Source organism: Camelus ferus, chromosome 13 (genome assembly GCF_009834535.1).
Source record: "Camelus ferus isolate YT-003-E chromosome 13, BCGSAC_Cfer_1.0, whole genome shotgun sequence".
Taxonomy (NCBI): domain Eukaryota; kingdom Metazoa; phylum Chordata; class Mammalia; order Artiodactyla; family Camelidae; genus Camelus; species Camelus ferus.
This window is the reverse complement of record NC_045708.1, coordinates 13,837,831-13,856,740: the sequence shown is the minus strand read 5'-3', so window position 1 is coordinate 13,856,740 and position 18,910 is coordinate 13,837,831. Positions and strand designations below refer to the sequence as shown.

The 18,910-nt window shown below is 47.9% G+C and overlaps 1 protein-coding gene across 1 annotated transcript in view; it reads right to left on the bottom strand.

Annotated features, from left to right (window-relative positions):
- Positions 1 to 18,910, bottom strand: part of VWA5B1 (von Willebrand factor A domain containing 5B1) — a 54,760-nt gene that overhangs the window by 11,105 nt on the left and 24,745 nt on the right. The window contains exons 7-15 of the mRNA XM_032495345.1: positions 18,364 to 18,495; positions 17,458 to 17,582; positions 13,586 to 13,762; positions 9,339 to 9,449; positions 7,327 to 7,529; positions 6,775 to 6,889; positions 5,134 to 5,319; positions 3,040 to 3,223; positions 2,023 to 2,213 (exon numbers count right to left, since the gene is read on the bottom strand). Of these exons, the coding sequence (XP_032351236.1) occupies positions 2,023 to 2,213; positions 3,040 to 3,223; positions 5,134 to 5,319; positions 6,775 to 6,889; positions 7,327 to 7,529; positions 9,339 to 9,449; positions 13,586 to 13,762; positions 17,458 to 17,582; positions 18,364 to 18,495 (1,424 nt within the window). The remainder of the gene's footprint in view (positions 1 to 2,022; positions 2,214 to 3,039; positions 3,224 to 5,133; positions 5,320 to 6,774; positions 6,890 to 7,326; positions 7,530 to 9,338; positions 9,450 to 13,585; positions 13,763 to 17,457; positions 17,583 to 18,363; positions 18,496 to 18,910) is intronic.

Sequence of the window (18,910 nt, the reverse complement as noted above, 5' to 3'; positions counted from 1 at the left end):
CCAAACCATGGATAAAGTCCAAACCACAGAAAACCATGGAAAATCATGGAGAATCACATACCAGGGGTAATATTCTAAATCCACTTTTTTTTTTTTTTTTGCCAAAAGTTAAAAACTTTTTTTGTGTTTGGTTATAATTATCAACCTTGTGCATTCACACAAGTGTGTTGGGGAGCATCATACTGGGGAAGAAGCCAGGCAGGGATTGGGGAGAGATGAGCAGAGCTGGGTTAGAAGCAAGCAGGAGAGAAGAGATCATAATAGGATCTTTTTCATCTCAAGTATTTACTGGGAAGAGGACTATACCTCCCCATTAGATGGGGGCTCCTTGGGGCAGGGGCTGGGGCCCTCCTTCCTGTTTCCTCTGGGCTTGCAGTCCTAGGAATGGTACAGGGGTGTGGGAGACAAAAGGGACTGGTCTCTCTTAGGTTGGTCTCAGTGGGAACTGGTACCCAGCCAAGGCTGCCCTACCCCATTAGAGACTGGGTTCCCTTCACCCCTGCCCCACCATCACCACCACATTGAGAAACAGAAGCTGCTACAGTTTTCATAGCAACAGATTAGTCTAATACTGAGCCCCCTTCACCCAACCACAGGCTGCAGGGAGTGTGTACATGTGTGTGCATATGCATGCGTGTTCATTCATATAAGTGTGTCAGGGAGCATCAGATTGGGGAAGAAGGCAAGCAGGGGTTGGAGAGATGAGCAAAGTTGGGTCAGAAGCAAGCAGGAGAGAAGAGAAGCCCAACTGCCTAGAGCTCGCACCAAGTAGAGCTGCATTTAAAGGACACTGACTGTGTGCCAGGTGCTGCACTAGGCACTTCATCTCTTAGCTGATGCCCGCAAGAGCCCTCTAACTGCCGTTATCTCCCAGTAAACATCTGCTGATGGCTGTTAGCTCAATCATCTGATAAGCTATTCTCCCCAGTTTCATAGATGAAGAAATTGGGGCTCAGAGAGGTTAAGCAACATGCTAGGGGAGCAGAGTCTGCCTGGCTCCAGGGTCAGTGTCTTCTAACCACATCGAGTGGTCCCATGTTAAGCACAGAGAAGAGTCTTCAGGGACAAGGTGGGGGTTATCTCCACCCTTGGGGATCATAGAGGACTTATGTGTATGTGAAGGTGGGGAGGGATGTGGTTTATAGGTCAGAGTGGGAGGGTGGAAGGCTGCTTTTATGCAATCATAGACACACAGTGACAAAGCTACATAAAGCCCATTCTTAAGAAAATGGGATAAGGCATACAGTTCATAGCAAACACCAATTTGATTTAGGACACTATTTCTTAACCTGGTGATTTTGCCTCCTTCCCCGGGAACATTTGGTAGTGTCTACAGACATTTTTGATTGTCCTGACTGGGGATGGTAGTGTTACTGGCATCCGGTGGATAGAGGCCAGGGAAGCTGCCCAACATTCCACAACACACAGGGAAGCCCCCACAACAAAGAATTACCATGTCAATAGTGTAGGGTCTGAAAAACTCTGGTAAAGCTGGTCATTGGATGACTGGTCCTACTGTGGCTCTAACTTTGAGATGATCTTTGCCCTGGGTGAATGTACACCCCTTGGGAGTTGAAGAAGTTGCAGAAGGTGATGCAGTGGGGAAAGCAAGGGTTTTGCAGGCAGAAGTTCCTGGGTTGCAAACCCCTGATTGACTGTGTGACCCTGGTTAAGTCACTTTACCTCTCTGATCCTCAATTTCCACATCTGTACAGAGTGGGGGTGGCCAGCCCCCACATTCCCTCCTTTCCAAGAGGTGCTATAAAATCAAATGAGATGGAGGTGCTTCTTGCCAACTGGGAAGTTTTATGAGCTGAGAATGGGTGATGTCATTGACCAAAGGGTATCACTATTAGGAAGGTATCACTGGAGGTCAGGCAGATGAAGGTCCAGAAAAAGAAGGAAGAAGTGACTCACTTCAGTGTAAGTTGTGGTCAAGCTCCATCCTTGTGGTTGAAACAGGAGACATAGCCCTCCCCCACCCATGGCCTCCCTCAACTCCAACATGCCCTGCTTGGGTACCTGCAAATCAGTCTGCCACCATGGACCATCCAGGCTGGTCTGGTTGGTGAGGTCTTGCAGCTTGGCTTTCCGCAGTGGGTATCTCCTGGCAGCCATTGTGGGGTCGCTGGCAATGGGGGCCCTTGGGGAGGGCTTGTGGTTGGTGATCTGGTTGGTGCTATATGCTCGCCGTCGCTGGGAGAGGTATAGACCTGGGCAGAAGGGGTGACGGGGAGCCATCAGGGAGGAAGAATACTGGGGAAAGAAAAAGGGGCTTGAATATCCCTTTCTTTGGAAACTTCTTGAGTTTTTCACTGCTTGCCTGCTGAAATATGTGCAGGTGCCTCACCTCACCTGGAATTCAAAGCCTTGCCTCATCCAGCACTAATTTGTCTACCCAGCTACTCTCCTTTCTGCTTCCTTTTCAAGGTACTATGTACTCCAAACATACCAGTTGTGTATGTGTCTTCTGGGTGTCACACCTCCACATCTTTACTCAGGCAGTTTCTGTTGCCTGGACTCTCCTCTCCATTTCTGCTTCTAAGAACTAGTGCCCTCGTTATGTTTGGTTAATATCCTCTGCCAGATGTGCCTTTTCCTGGGATCCCCACAGTTTGTTAAACTTTCCTGTGGCCGCTGTCACTCTGCTTTCTATCAGAGTTAGGGCCGATTGTGTCTTTCTCACTAGATGGAGAGCTTCTGAAGGACAGGTGCCATGTTGGAGTCATCCTTGCTTCCTGCACTGCACATACATACCCTCTGAAACTAATATCATAAACAGGCTTTGGAGGAAGACAGGACTAGACTCTTTCTCTGTACTGTACCTCTTTCAAGTTCCATGAGTTTAGCCAAGTTGATGAAATTCTCTGAGTCTCAGTTTCCTCATCTGTAAATTTGGTATAATAGTACCCGCCGCCACAGCTGCTAACAATTCAATGAAATTGTATAAAGTGCCTAGCACATAGTAAATGTTCAGTAAATGTAGCAATCATAACCTCCCTGGAGAAGGGAGTGAAGCACAAAGAGCAGCAGACTAACCAGGATTGGTGGTAGAGTCTCCGCTGGATGGCTGGGCATCTTTGGCCTGCCTCAGATTGAAGGGTGCCCCCACGCTCTTGGCACAGTCTCCACTATCTGGGCTGTGGCCCTCATCCTGTGAGTGGTAGAAGACAGAGCTGCCGGACTCCTGAGAGTGCAGCATGCTGTATCGTCTTCTCTTGTCCTGGAGGGAAGGATGTAAAAGAGGGCTTGGAGTGAGGCTTGATGTCAGGAAGGACATCCAAAGGGCTGGGAGGGGTGTGTGTGGGGGGGATGGTGGAGGTCCCACCCTTAAAGAACCAGAATAATAGGAGAGTTTTTTGCTTGTTTGGGCCGTTTAGGCAGACTTCTGTTTAAGGGATGGTGAATGGAAGTGGTTTTTTTTGTATTACTTATGTTGTTTATATTTTTAATTACATTCTTTACTAAATTAAAAAATGAAATTCTAAATGCTACTGGTGCTTCCAAATAGGTAGCCAAGATTAACAACATGAATCGCCTGTTCCTTTTATTCCATTCTCCATAATATAAACATATTAAAAAAAAAGGGCTTTTTGGGGTCATTTTGTTTTACAAAAACTGGACCATATTACTTACATTTATCAGTAGCTTGAATTTCATGCTTAAAACATTTTGGAAATCTTGCATATCAACTATTCTTTTAAACATTTAGCTGTACGATATTCTATGACCCTTAAGTGTTGTTTAGCATTCACTTTGTGGCCATTTGTTTTTTTGCCACCATAAAAGAATGCTAAATAAATCCTTGGACGTAAATCTATTACATCACTTTTATTTCTATGTGTTTGATTCTTAGAAGGCTTTTCTGGGTTGATAAGTTATGTATGTCTAATTTCATTAGTTATTTCTAGATTGCCCTCCAGGAGGGGAAGTCATGTTTACACCCTTTACCCAGCAGCTCTGCTAGTAGCAGGAGAAAGCACTGCCAGTCTCGTGGGCAAGGAAAGGAGAATGGATTTGATAGTCCTTGCTAGTAGTAGCTAGTTGATGATCTGCTATCTCCCAGACCTCCAAGAAGAGCCTAGACTGTGCAGAGACTTGACCAGCATTTTGTTTAGCATTTTCTCCCTGCAGTTGAACACTCTACTCTCCAAAACACATTGACTATTACTGACCGTGGTTCTTACTAGATTCCATAGCATTCTAAAATCTGGAAATTTCAAATAAAATTCTAACTTCTCTTGAAAGACTGGAAACACATTTATCACAGGGCCTGCATTCCTGCCTGGCCACAATTTGTTAGAGCTGAGTAGGGGCTGACCATTTTAGACAAGGTGTGTGCTATCCAGTTTGCTATATTCCTCACCACTCCTCATTTCCTCTCTACGAACTCAAGGATAACGGCTGTCCCTCATGACATTGGCTATCTCCTTTCATTTTTACAAGTCCATTTCATTCATTTCATCCCTGTCCAATCCCTCTAGGCATTGAGTTTGTAGCTCCTGCTTAAAAACAAAACCAGATGACAGATCCTTTAAGGGGAAGTGGAGAGACTCACTAAAGAGGGAAGACAGGTGAGGAAATAGCTTCTCAGGTAATCTTCTACATTTTAGCATGAATTCCACCTCCTTCCGAGAAGTTCTTCACTTTTATGCCACTTTTGCCACCACATACAAGAGAATTATCCTCATAAATAAATAAGGCACAAATTCATCTAAGGAGATATGAGCTGACTAGAATATATGGAGAAAGAAAGCTGAGTGCAGTTGTTCTGAACTGAATTGTTCATCAAAATCACTTTGAGGAGAATAGGTAAAATGCAGGTTCCTAAGCCTTATCCTCAGAGATTTTTTTGTTCAGTAGACCTGGACTGGAGCTAGGGTTCTGCATTTCAAACATGTTCCCCAAGTTCTTCTGCTCCAGGGGATCTTGAGAACCACATATTGAGATGGTAGCATTTACCCAGATGGTGTTACCATGACCAAATGTTCATGGCCTGACAGCTATACCGCACAACAGTAAACTCAGATCCAATTAGTTCCCAGCTGCCATGAATATTCTTTCCAGCTAAGAATGGATTTGCGGGCAGGGTTCTGGACCCCCACTGATCCTCGGAATTTCTAAAATACTTACAGTTCTGGGATTGGAGACATATAAGGAGGCATCACATACAATGCCATACCCCACTAGCCGTTCTCCGGGGAAGAGAGAGCTGGTGCTGACAGGTGAGATCAGGACCTCGGTGGTCTCAGGGAAGACCCACTCCACAGTCACATCACTCAGGACTGGGGCCATGGCCTTCTTCAGGGATTTGACCATCTGTTGGGTAGGGTCAGAACGCAGGTTGAGGAGATATGCGAGCAGGGATATGTACAGATGAGGAGCATGAAGACCACGTGGGTATGAGCATGAGGCGATGTGAACATGCAATAAATGACAGTGGACCCTGGGGTGGCTTGCTCAGCGGTGAACATGCCTCTGAGCTTCTTAGACTCCTAAAATGTCAGAGTTGGAGCAGATCTTTGCTGTCACCTTCTCTAAGCTTAGCAATTTATAAATGAGAAAATCCAAGGCTCAAAGTAGAGCTGTGATTAGCCCGGGGCACACAGAAAGCCTGTGTCAAAACATGAACTAAGCAGTGTTCTTGAGCAAGTCAACTTGCCTTCCTGGGCCACAGTCTTCCCTTCTGTTAAAGCGGGCTCATAATTCTCAACTCTCAATACAGTTGGGAGGATTATCTGGGATCCTGAATTTGAAGTCTCTGCCTCATGATAGGTGTTCAGTAAATGACAGCTGGTTTAGCATCTAGACAGTGGTTTAGCATCGCCTAGGATGATTTCCTCAAATGTACTACAAAGCTGGAGAAAAATGATTTGGGGATTGTGGCAGCCATAGAGGGGTCCTCTCAAATCTCCCTTTGAAAAAGACTGTGCTTTTTTGCTGCAAGGAATGCGATTAGGTGACAGTCTCCACATGCAATGCCTCAGCTTTCAAACCAAAACCACACCTCTCCCTGGAAGTCCCCAGAGAACAAGTAAGTGTAACAGGGATACCAGGCAGTGCTTGATCTTTCCACCCAACATAGACTACCTAATGGGCAATCCTTGCTCCAGAGATCCCTGTTGAGTTGGTTGAGTCCTTGCCAGACCTGCATTGCAGTCTGAGGCTCTCCCTGCCCAATCCTGCTTCCGTCCTTTCCTTTTATAAGTGGTGCATCTGCACATGGATTGAAGAGTTTTTCCCTTCCTGTTTCTTCCTTTTTTCCCTTTCATAGAGTTTATCCCTCAATAAACCTCTTGCAGTCTTAACCTCATCTCTGTCTCTTGTTCCTGGAGGATCTAGGCTGACACAGGGACTTCCTAAAGGCTGGATTATTTGTGCCAGTGATGCAGGAAATGGAAGGAAGACTACAATTACCTTGATTTCTGGGCCTTTTAGATTCTTCTGAGCCATCATTTGTCCTTATCAGGGACATGGCCAGAAAGGACCCCAAACATAACTCACGTCCATAGAGGCAGTGACTCCTTCAGGATCTCCAGTTCTGCCCAGCCAGTGGATGGACCGTATGATCCAGTGGCTGGAGACCAGGGGATCTGGTGTCCTGTACTAGCTCCAAGAACTGCCTCTGTGGCCTCTACCTCTGATCCTCACTGGCTTGCAGTGTGACTTCGTGGAGCTAAGACTTGGGGTGAAATCCCTTCTCCACCATTGACTATGACCAGTCTGGGCCTCTGAGTTTCCAGCACCAGGAGAGACCAAGGCCCTTCCGCCTACCTTGGGTTGCAGCCGCTCCCCCTCCACCAGGAACTCAGCACTGCCCTTGGACACGGTTGCCAGCCCTTTCACCAGTCTGTGGCAGACGTTGGGTCCGATTCCAAAGCTATAGCACCTGGGGGAAGGGGAGGGGACAGGCTGCTGCTTCCCATCCTCTCTGCCATTTTTGTCCCCTGATGGGAAAAGGGACAGATCACGATCCAGCAGAGCCGTCTCAGAGGGTGAGGGAGACGGAAGAGGGCCATCTGTGAGTGCTCACATTCACAGACAGCTCATAAACTCCCATCCCAGCGCCAAGTCAGAGCGGCAGGAAGGACTTCCTCTGCCTGGGCTGCTCTTTGGGACATGTATGCAGAGGTGTGGGCATCTTATCCCCTCTGAACTCTTGAGTGGAAAAAGGCCAACTCTGAGGTCAGCCAGACCACTGTGGAAGCAAAGCACAGTAGAAATTGTGGGTTCTCTCCTCTGCTTCTGGCATTTTCCACATTGCCCCAGTTCTTGCACACCCCCATCCCAGAATAACCAAGCCCCAGACCTTCAGTGTGTGCCCACCTGGTGGAGAAGGCATGGTTTCGCACCAGCTCCAGCACCTTCCCTGTATTGTTGACGGCCCCATCAGTGATCAGGAAGAGCAGCCTAGGGTGGCCTTGGAGCACTGGCTGCCGAATGATCCACTTGAGTGGGGAGAGGATGTTGGTGCCACCCATGTCAGCTTGCATTCTCTGGATGTTTTCACAGGCCATGGCCAAGGTCTCCTGCAGAGAAGGGCCATGGGCAGGGAGGTTGTCCCCAGGGTCATTATATGGTGCAGAGAACAAAAGCCCCCTGGAGGATGAGTCCTTTGTTTCTCCAGATCTTAATTCAACTTCAATGGAGTTGACTCATGTTCCCAATCTCTGCCCCATGCACAAGAAGAATAGGTGGCCATTTTTTTGGCTTGATTCTGTCCAATAGCACCACCTACCAGTGCCCTAAATGCCACCATTCATGGTGTATTAACTTCCTGTTGTCCTTTCTTTGTTCCTTTTTAAGAATAGAAACAGCCCTGGAAAAGGTAGCACATCAAACCCTAACTACTCAACACAAATGAGATTTCCTTTTCAGATGAGGGAGGTAGGAGGTGTGGTAGAAAGAACTCTAGACTAGAAATCGTGAGACTTGAGTCCTGGCCTGACTGTGGCACTAAATTCCTACAATGCTTTGGGGAAAACATTTCCTCAATCTGAGCTTCAGATTTCCTCCCTCCTGGGCCAACACCGTGGACCCAACTGGCCAAGGATTATTGGCACTGGATGGATGTCACTGTAGCAAGGACAGATTCTCACTGGACACCAAATGTTCTCCTGCTCTTGGCTCAGGAAGATGCTCTTCAAACATCTAGACTTGGAGTAATGGCATATGTCAAAAGTCTTAAAATGCATATGTACTTTTGAACCAGCAAGACTAGGAATTTATCTCAAGGGAATCGTTAAGGATGAATGCAAAGTCTTTGCTGCAAAGATGACTAAATAGAAAAAAATGGGGACAACTTAAATACCCAATTCTAGGGGTTTAGTTAAATAAGTCACAATCTATCTGTGTAGTGAAATACTAGGCAGCTATTAAAATTATGCTGCAGATTAATACTTACTGGCATGGACATATGCTCATGATAGGCTGTTGTGTTAGAAAAATAGGTTACAGAAAGTGTGGAAGGGCTAATCCTATCTTTACTGAAAATGTGTGTAAATGCATAGAACAAGGAGGGATTTATACTAAGCTCTTAACTGTGGTTTTTCTATTTTTTTTCCTGACTGATGTAATCACGGGAGATTTTCAAATTTTTCATCTTGATTATCTGGATTTAACAATTGTGGGACAATCAATATATATTATTTCTGTATTAAAAATCCATAAAGAAGTTATTTTAATTGAAAAGTGCCCCCTCTGTCCTTCTTTCCTCCCTCCCTCCTCCCCTCCCTATCTCCCTCCCTCCCTCCTTCCTTCCTTCCCTCTCTCCCTCCCTACTTCCTTCCTCCCTCCCTCCCTCCCTTCCTCTATTCCTATTCCTAGACCAGGATAAGATGCTCCAATTTTGAACATGCTGCTGGGGCCACTGTCCTCTTTTTCCAAACTGTACCTTAAGCCATGTGAGCACCACTCTTAACCCACTTACTCACCTACGCACTCCTCTACCCCTTAATTCATTGCTCTGCTCCTTACCATTCACTCCTTTCACTCGTCCTTACATGAGTCTATTGTTCTCATGAGACAGAGGCTTCAGTGAGTGGGAGATCTAAGGCATATCCTCTCCCTACCCTTTCCCTGTACCTCTTGCTGTACACACAATTTGCCTGCTACCCCCTGCCCAATGTTCTTTATTTCAAGGAGGAGAAAGGTCAGAAGACTGCCTACATGGAGGTCGCCTCCCTTTGGTTCTCTGCTCCCAGCATCATTTAGGTTCTATATGGGTGGACAGGTTCTATACGGGCAGACCTCAGGGCTCCCTCCTCTTTCCTTTTCCTTTCTTCCGTCTACTCCTCACCACCCAACACCTCTTGGTCCCAGCCATGTCCCCTCCTTACCTCACTGTAGGTCTGACTGGAAGGGAAGAGGGTCTTAAACGTGGATCCAAACCCAATGACATTGAAGAGGCAGGCTGGCATGAGGCTCTTAAGAGCCACCAGCATGGCATCCTGACAAGCAAGAAAGGCATTTTCAGGATTCAGGAAGGAGCCATCATCTTGCCTGCCACACAGCAGTGGTCTCCTACCAGCACAGAAGCAGCCTCCAAGTGGACCTTTCACCCCTTGTCTGCACCCAACATTGCTTTCTCCCCCAGATCAAGAAATTTGCTGATGTCGACCAGAGCCTGGACAAAAGCCATCATCATAAAACTCCTCATCTGTGTAGCAAGACTGATTTCTCAAGGCTATTCTATTATGGCTTGCCAGTTCCATTCTCTGGCAACCCATCTTCAGAGCCTGAGAGTTAAGGAGAGCAGGGCCTGCCTGCTCCCTTCTGCCAAAGCAAACTTGATGTCTAAGCGGGGCATGTGACTTGCTCCAGGTCACACTGCTGATGGAGCAGGTTTCTAGCTCTCATCCAGGGCCTTGTGCATCAGAATCACCCTCACTAACATTAACTAGGCTCACATCTCTTAGGAATAGTCTCTTTGGCTCATATGTGTTGAATGCCCAGCATGTACTTTACATGTATTACCTCATACGGTCTTCATAATAACCCTTTGAGGCAGGCATAATGTTATCCCCATTTTATTTGAGAGAAAATTGAGGAATAGAGAGGTGGAGTGATTTGTGGTGAGCATCCAGATAGTAAAGAGTGGAGCCACGACTCAGACATGTGTCACTCTGCCTCCAAAGTCTGTGACCGTCAGAGAGTCTTAACCTATTTAACTATGCAACACCAGGAGACCTTGATAAAGGTATATTAAAAAAATAATGACACAGAGGGAAGGTGGTGGGGGTGACAAGAAGGAAAATGATGATGTTGATGATGATACAATGCAATGATAAATATCAAGCAATTACTATGTACCAAACACGGTACTAAGCACTTTTTATTAATTATCTTTAATTTGATCTCTATAACATGTATTACAGCACAGTGGTTCAGAAGATACCCTTTGAAGTTAAACATATCTGGGTTTCAGTCTCACCTTTACCATTACTAACTTGACCTTGGGCTAGTTATGTCACTCCCCTGAGTCCCAGCCTGGCACGTGGTCAGCATTCAGTAAGTGGTTATTATTACCAACCCAATGAGATACATATTAATATCAATACCTCTATTTTACAGATAAGAAAACTGAGGCTCAAAGGGTTAAGGAATTGCACTGGATCATAAAATCTAAGAATAGGACTGATGCTTTCACATAGCTCCAAGATCTTTATCCACGTTGGCTCTGCCTTGGTACGGAGCTCAAGAATGAGCAGCTCTCCCTCGTCCCCATATAGTTTATTGGTGGCACCTAGGGATCTCAGCGTAGCTTCAGGGGAACGAACTGTGATACCCCCAAATCTAGAAGGAAACAGCTGCAAGTAGATCCTGGCAACTTTTACACAGTATGGTGTTCTAGGCTCCACAGACCAGCAGCCCCTCTCCCAGACCTCTCTGTAAATATTAACATTAACATTAATGTCCTGTCCATCTCTCTGTTTTGCTTGTGTCGGTACATTTTGTTTTTCTACAAAAGAAGTCAATATCTTTATTTTTTCATTAGCCACTAATGTGGGAGACTCTGCTGATCCATACAGATTGTCTCTGCTCACACCTATTAGAAATTTTAAAGCCATGTTTCTGGCAGCAAGTGGCAGCTAAAGAATTAGACCAGCTGCAGGAAATTAAATTGGCTGAACTTTCCCCTTTGGCATGGCTGTTTGGATTTCTGTTCTCTCCTACCTCCCTAAGCCTGGTTTTTCCTAAAACTTCAACCTAATGACTCAAGGAACACCTGCCCCTGCAATGGCCTCATTGTCAGTGGGCAAAGAGGTACATGGCCTGAGTAATTTCTGTGACTTTCTCTAAAAGGAGCATGTTTATCAGAATGGATTGTGACAATGCAAAATCACTTGTGAAGGAATGACCTTGTGCTCAGTGAGCTGAACTGGAAAAGAGAGCAAGAGAGACTCCAAGGGGAAAGGGGCTCAGACATGAGCCAGAAAAAGTTATTGTCAGACAATTCTGGAATGAAGAGGTTGGAAAGGTCTTCAGTTCAGGAACTGGAATTCCACTCATAAACCAACTCCACTTAACTGATAGTAACTTCCTGGAGCACCACAATGAGAAAGATATAGAGACTGAGCCCAGGCCAGCATGAAAAATACTGTCGTGATCAATTATTGATGTCTGTCTGGGCTCGGGGAAGGGGAACAGAGGGATGTGTGACATATGTTTGCCCTCCCTGAATTAATCCTTCCTTCTCACTTTACAGGAAGGATAAATGAAGCCCAGAGTTGACAATCAACTTGTCCAAAGCCACATAGCGAGTCAGTGGCAGAATCGATCCTGTGACCCAGGCATTGCTCTTCCCACAGAGACATGCAGCAGGAATGCAAATAAGAGAGGAGAGCTTTTCTCAGTGGAAAAGTAGGCTTAAATCCCTATCAGCAATGTAAGGGAAATGAGCACTGAATCAGGATACAGAAGGCTTATGTTCTTGCACAAGCTCTGTGATGTGGGGAAGAACACTTAGCCTCTTGGGGACTCAGATTCCTTATCTGGAAATTGGTAGGGGAAATGGATTAAATGCTCTCTAAGAGATATTTTAGGTTTATGGTCTCGTGATACCTTAGAGTAACTGAAGAGATGTCTTACAAATCGGTAAGGATATGGAATGGAATACACATGATCACAATGGCTTGGAGTGTGCGTCAGCACTCCAGCACCTGGACAGCTCCTCATTCCTATGCTCGCCGTTGGTAGTGGGCAGGGGTGGGGAAAAGTCCCAGTCCTGCATCCCAGTGTCAGGAGGCATCAAAGAGGAACTCGGGTCTCATATGTGACTACTCTGTCATACTTCAAGACCAAACCTAGCACAGCAAGGCTGAGGAGACAGCTAGCATCACAGATCCCACCTAACTCCTTCCCTCCTTGCTGATCCTGTTGCCCTGGAAACAAGTTTGCTCCAGGGACAAGCTAGGGGGAGAGATAAAATTTCAGGTGACAGCAGAGCCAGCCCTCTCCCTCCTTGTTCCCTCATGCCTCATTCTCTTGAACTACAATCCTCTACCCAGTTCAATAAACAGCAACTGGGGGCTTTTTATGCATAAACACAGAGCTAGGCCCCATGGGGAAAGACAGAAAGATCTGGTCCTTTCCCTTAAAGAGTGTATAATTCCAGAGGAAGAGATGGACATCTGCATAACTAAAAATAAAAGGGAGGGTTGGATAATGCCATTATTGAGGCAAATAATCTCCCAAGGGAGAAGGAAAGCTTCTGGATGTGTGGGGGAAGGTTTTATCACTCTTTCTTCTACACTCCTTCAGAACTCTCCATAGCATCAAGACCATGCTCCCAGGCATGCTTGGCTGAAAGGGCTGCCCCCCCTCACTTGACGGTGGGCTCCTTGAGGGCAGGAACTATGTTTACAACCTGTTTTACTTCCAGATGGCCAAGCACAGGGTTTTGCACATATTAGGAATTTGAAAGAAAAAAAAAAGAAAGGATGAGCCAAATCATTTCTACTGGATTCCACACATTCCTTGATGGCAGAGGTCGTGTCCAGTGACTGTTTGATGTCATGTGGTAGAAACAATCAGACAGATATGGGTTTAATTTTAGACCACACTAGCTGTGTGACCTTGGATGTATTGCTGAAACTCTCAGGATGAGTTTTCCCATTTGGAAAATAGTGACAACAGGACTGAACTCATAGGATTACTGTCTGGATTAAACACCAAGCTGTGCATTAAGTGGCTGCACAGTGTCTGACCCATAGCAGGCCCTCGGCAAATGTTAGCATCCTTCCTCTCTTCTCTGTATCCCTCTCCGTTTAGTACCTAGTGAGGGGTTTTAGCCAGATCAGGCGTGCAACAAAGGTGTGCAGAACACCAAGGGAAGCTACTGATGATTTCATCCCTTATAAACAGGCAACAGTTAACCTCTGCTCATATCACTTCAGGGGTTTATTCTGGGAGCAAGTGAGTTTGGGGGATCTTTGTTTAAATTGATAAAAAAAATGTTGTCATTTCTCTAAGCCATGGAGAGTCATTTAAGGTGGTGGTTCAGGTATGCTTGGAACAGAAAGTGCTGAGAAGCTGGTTACCCTGAAGCCCTAGATCCTGGGGCAAGGGGTCCTCTTAGAGGTACCTTGACCTTGTGGATGTTGGTCCCATTCATGCTGCCACTCCTGTCGATGAGAAAGATAAACTCCCCATGGGTCTTTCTCAAGTTCGGCTGGACTGACTGGAGGTCAGGACAGAAGTTGAGCATGATGACGGAATGGTGGGGGATGTCCTTGTGGAGACGTTTCCGGATGATTTCTGTCTGGAGAAGAAAGGAAGATTCTCACTTGGGCATTCACGGGGTCCAGAGCTACTGCTGGGGGCTGGTCCCCCATGACTCGCCATGTTTTGTCAGGATCCCACTCATCCTCTGTGTGAAAGACTTCTAGGCTGGCTGTACCTGGCTCCTCGGCGAGGCATTCACAGGCTGCAGCAGCAACGTGGACTTTGGAGGCAGAAAGAACTGGGTTTGGATCCCAGCTCTTTCACCGTCCAGCTGTGTGCTCTTGGGCAAGCCTCTCCTCTGGGTTGGTTTCTTATTTGTAAAATGGGGCAAATAATATCCACTTCTCAGGGGGTTCTGGGGATGCACTGAGCTGGCACACAAATGGGAAGGCGCTGGCACCCACGCAGACCTTGTGTTGGATACTGATTTCTTTCCCTTTCACACCCAGTGCATAAGCCACTCTCCGGCTCATCTTAGCTGTGAACTTGGGGTTTCCCTAGTTTACTGATTCTCTCCCCACTGATAACTTCCTACTCATTCTTCAGATTTTACCTCTTTGGAAAACCTGCCCCCATCTTCCCGGTGGGCTTAATTATCTAGTTTCCTCATCCCTGGGGTGAGGACCAGAGTACCTACGTCACCAAGTTGTATGGACCAAACGCAATGCTTGTGAGGCCCGCTGGCCAGCAGAGTAATTGTGTCTAAACCGCAGCCATCGTTGCTCTTGCCACTGTTGTTTGCCGTGGGGTCCCAGGCGCTTCTCTCACTGCCAGCTTTTGCCCACACCTCTGTCTCCCCTCTAGCTCGTGCGCTGCTTGAAGGCCGGTCGTGCTTGAGTCTCTTGCACCTCCAGGGCTTAACATAGAGCCTGGCACAAACATGGGCTCAGGAAACATTAAAGGGAGGAAGCACCATGGTCCTCTGTCTTCTCATGTGTTCTCTTAGCTGGCCCTGCCACGTGGCTGCTTGAACTGTCCTTGAGTCTCCCGGTCACTCGGCACCAAATCTCATTTCCTCTGTCCTCACTCTGCCGCCCAATCTCTCCACCCCGACTGTCTCTGTCTCTTTATCTGATGGTCCCTGCGTGTACGTGTCTCTCTTTGTTTTTCCGTTTCTGTCTATGCGGGTCCCTCCTCCAGTTCAATGGATGACATCATCACCTGCCCAGGTGTTCACACTAAAGACCTGGGACTTGCCCTTGACTCCTGTCTTTTCCTCACCCCACACATCTGCTCCTTCAGCCGAGACTGCAGGTTCTGCAGCTAAGGTATCCTGAACTTGTCCTCTTCTCTCTGTCCCCACTGCAGTAACTCAAGTTCAAGACTATATAGCATCTCTTGCCTGGACCTTTGCAACAGCCTCTTACTGGCCCCTTTCCTCTACTTTGATCTCCCCATGGTCCATTCTACTGCGAGCAGGCAGTGTGATCATTCTGGTTATTCCTTTGCTTAAGCAATAGTTTCCCCCCATAAATTGCAGCAGGGCTTATGAAGCCCTGTATGGCCTGACTCCTGCCTACCTGTTCATCTCATGTTTGCTCTATATTTCAGCCACACTGAACACCTCTCTGTTTTCCATACATGTCACCATTATTGTGCCTCCTGTTCTATGCACGTTCTTCCAGTGCTTGACAGCCTGCCAGCTCACGTTCTCACACAGGCTCTCTCTAAAAACCTGGCTAACCGGCACCCCATGCTGATCACTCATTATCTTATCATCCTGTTTCATGTCTTTTACGTCCCCAGCCCTCTCCAAACTGATCTTGCTCATGTGTTTCCTTCTCGTCTGTCTCCCAGTGCTAGAATGTAAGCTCCAGGAGGAGAGGATGTGTCGTTTTCAGCCTTGTCTCCCCAGTGCCTAGACCAGAGCCTGACATCTATTGGGCACTTAGTGTTTGTTGAATGAATAAATGAGAGAATGAATCTGTGTGGATCTCTTTGTCTGCTGCTGGCCTGTGTGCACATCACTTTTTTTTCAGTCTCTTTATATGTCTCTGCTTCTCTCTGCATCTCCATTTTTTGTAATGGTGTCTCCCTCTGTGTCATTTGCCCCCTCTTTGCTAAATCACAGGTTTTGACAGCTCATCCCACTGACTCTTCCTGATTGATATCTGCCTTCTGGATGCCCCTCTCTCTCCCTGGCGAGGGATTGTGCCCTCCCTCCCACATGGAATCCTTTGCCAAAAGCCATTGCCCAATCTGGCTGTCTTGATGACAGAGCCCAAGGCAGAAATGCCCACATCTGGCAATGATAGGAGCCTGATTTTTGCCTCTCTGAGGGGCGGGGTGGGGCGCCTGGCTGAGGATTTTTCTGATGTCTCCTCAAGCTGCCATTATCTAATTACAATAAACTCATCACTTCTTAGCAGCAGCGGGTTGATGGCTGTCGTCCCTGGGGCTCACGAGAATACCGGGTATTTGCATAACCAACCCAAGGTGGCAAATTAATTCTCATTTGCTTCAGCGGTCCCAGAGCTAATTGATTTAAGGCTTGGCAGGCAGGCCTGGGAGGCTCATTGCCGACCCCCCTCGCCCACATGCTGTAGTTCTCAGAGCTCAGTGGCACCCCTGGCATTGCCACCCCCCACTATGAGAACCTGGCTCCAGCCTCTTCTCCCAGCTGACTCGTCTGGGTGGGTGAGGGGGCACCTCTGGGAGGGAAGGTGTTTCCAGTGGGGTCTCTAATGAGGGGATGATATGATGGAAATTGAGCCACCTACACCTCCTCTTCTCCATCTCCCCGACCCTCCACCAAGCAGGTGCTTCCAGTGGGATCTCTACCAATGGGGATGATGTTAGCTGTAAGCCGTCTACACATTCCTGTCTGCTCCCCCTGTGCCACCGTCCTCCGCCAGTCAGGCCAACAGGAACAGGAGAGCCTCTTAAATCCGGCACAACTGTCCCACATGAGCTTAGCCTTGTCATCAAAGCCAGCTCCCAGAGAACAGTCGTCCCCTTTCCCCAGATCACCAGTTATTTTGGGTGCTAAACTTCAGTTTTCCCATCTAAAAGGGGAGACAATAAAAAGAAATGTGTCATGATGCTTAAGCATACCTTGGCCCTCAGCTCGGTGTACAGGGCCATGAGCAGGAGAGAGACTGCGGGGCCAGCTTGTGGCTGGGGCTCAGTGTCCTCCTACCCGCTTTCCCACCCCCAGCCCCCTGCTCATGGTCTCCTTAGCCTTTAACTTCACGGGGGGTGGGGGGGAGCAGGCAGAGGGAAAGGAGCTTTCCTGGCTCTGCCTTTATTCTTTACATAATAGCAAGCAAAGATCCCAGAGGAAGGAAGAGCAAGAGACCCATTCAGCAGGTGGGGAGAGGGAAGCTCAGGAGTAGAGATGGAGCTGAGAGGGGAGGGCTAGGCCCTTGGCTCTAGGGTCCTGGGGACCTCTTAGGGGTGGATGAGCCTGGAGAAGACCCAGGGTGTTTCTGCCACCAGCCTAGAATTTTGCCTGCTTTAGGCACCTTGGGGGCACGAGGAGAAGGTAACCTGGCAAGAGGTGGGAGAAAAGTGCCAGGGTGACTCATGCATCTGAAAGTCCACTTTCCCTCTGCCCCGCGGTGCCCCAGCCCCTTGAGGAAACCTCAACAAGAATCTACCACCATCTTGCTGTGCGACCTCGGGAGGTCACCCCTCCCCCACCTCAGGCTCAGTCTCCTCGTTGGTCCAGGGAAGACCAGGCCCCCAAGGCCACCCCAGTTCCACCACCACTGATCTGCTTGTCACCCTCACCTTTCGCTCTGCGCTGCTGTACTTCTTCATGCCTTTAATGAAATCCGTTCTTCCCTTCAAGTGCTGGTCAAACTCGCCCAGGGTCATGTCCCCTTTCTCCATCAAAACATGTGGCATGTGGGGCTCTGCTGAGACGAGATCAACTTTTGGCACTTGTCCTAGGTTGAGGGGCAGTTTTCACAGTGGGGAGGACTCCCAGGTGGAAGAGGAGGATGGAATCCCTGGCTGCTTGAAGGAGTGTGAGGCCATGAGAAGTCTATTAGCTGGAAGGCAGGCGAGCTTAGTGGCTGTGATTCACTGCTCCTCCCTGGGCCTCAATTTACCTAGCTGTAAAATGGGATTGGTTCTGGGCTTTCTGATCTTTTTACATGTTGCTATTCTATGAATTCTTTTATTTTTATTTTAGATGTTCAAAAATTTTAGTTGTTGTTTTTTTTTGGGGGGTAGGGGGAGGTAATTAGGTTTATCTATTTATTTATTACAGAGATACTGGGGATTGAACTCAGGACCTCACGCATGCTAAGCACACACACTACCACTGAGATATACCCTCCCTCTATGAATTCTTAAAAAGACAAAAGAGTTGCTCCTTGAAGTTTCAGAGCTGCCAGGGTCTCATTGAGCTTAGGGTTTCAAAGATCTTCTGTTCAGCTGGCCTAGGGGCCAAGTGCACCACTGGGTAGATGAGACCCTGAAGCCTCAGGAGCTAGAATTGGGGCAGGAGACACTCAGTTTTGTCATTTAGAGATAAGTTTCCCAAGAGGCAAGCAGTGGGCCTCCTTCCCTCTGCCATGTACCTCCACCCTCTCATTGGCTGTGGGCGAGGGGCCCCTTGTCTGTGCCCCACAGGCTCAGCACCTTCTCCCTCCCACAGGCAACCCGGGGGCCCCGCCCATCACACAGTACCGCTGGGGTGGATGAGGATCTCCACGGGCCGGTCGAAGGTGTGCCTGTTGGCCAAGGTGATAATGATGCTCTTGGCTGAGCGAGCGGACGGGGCGGCATCGGCTCGGATCTCGTGGGTGGGACTCTCCACCCCTGAGTGGCACAGAAAGGTGGGATAGGCTCAGGAGTCCCTGGAGAAACAGGGGCTCGTGGGGGACCCTGGGACCCAGGCCAGAGATGGCTAGCACTCCAGCCCCATGAGGGGCTCCTGACCTGCTGTGTAACCATGGATAGGCCTCCTCAATTTCCCCATCTGCAAATTGGAGGCTTAGATAGAGGGGGTCTAATGGTCTTTCCTGCTGATCTCAGGATCCAGTGTGGGGGGGTGTCAAAGGAGTTGCTTCCTCATAGGGCACAGAAGGATAGAAAGAGCTCCACGCTCTATCAGTGGGCACTTGTAAGTGTCTGTTGTGTTGGAAGGTTGTGTAACTCGCTGACAAGAAACCACACCCTAGTGTCCTTTTAAAACCTTGGCTGGGTGGCAGAGGGGAGCCATCAGAACCATGGT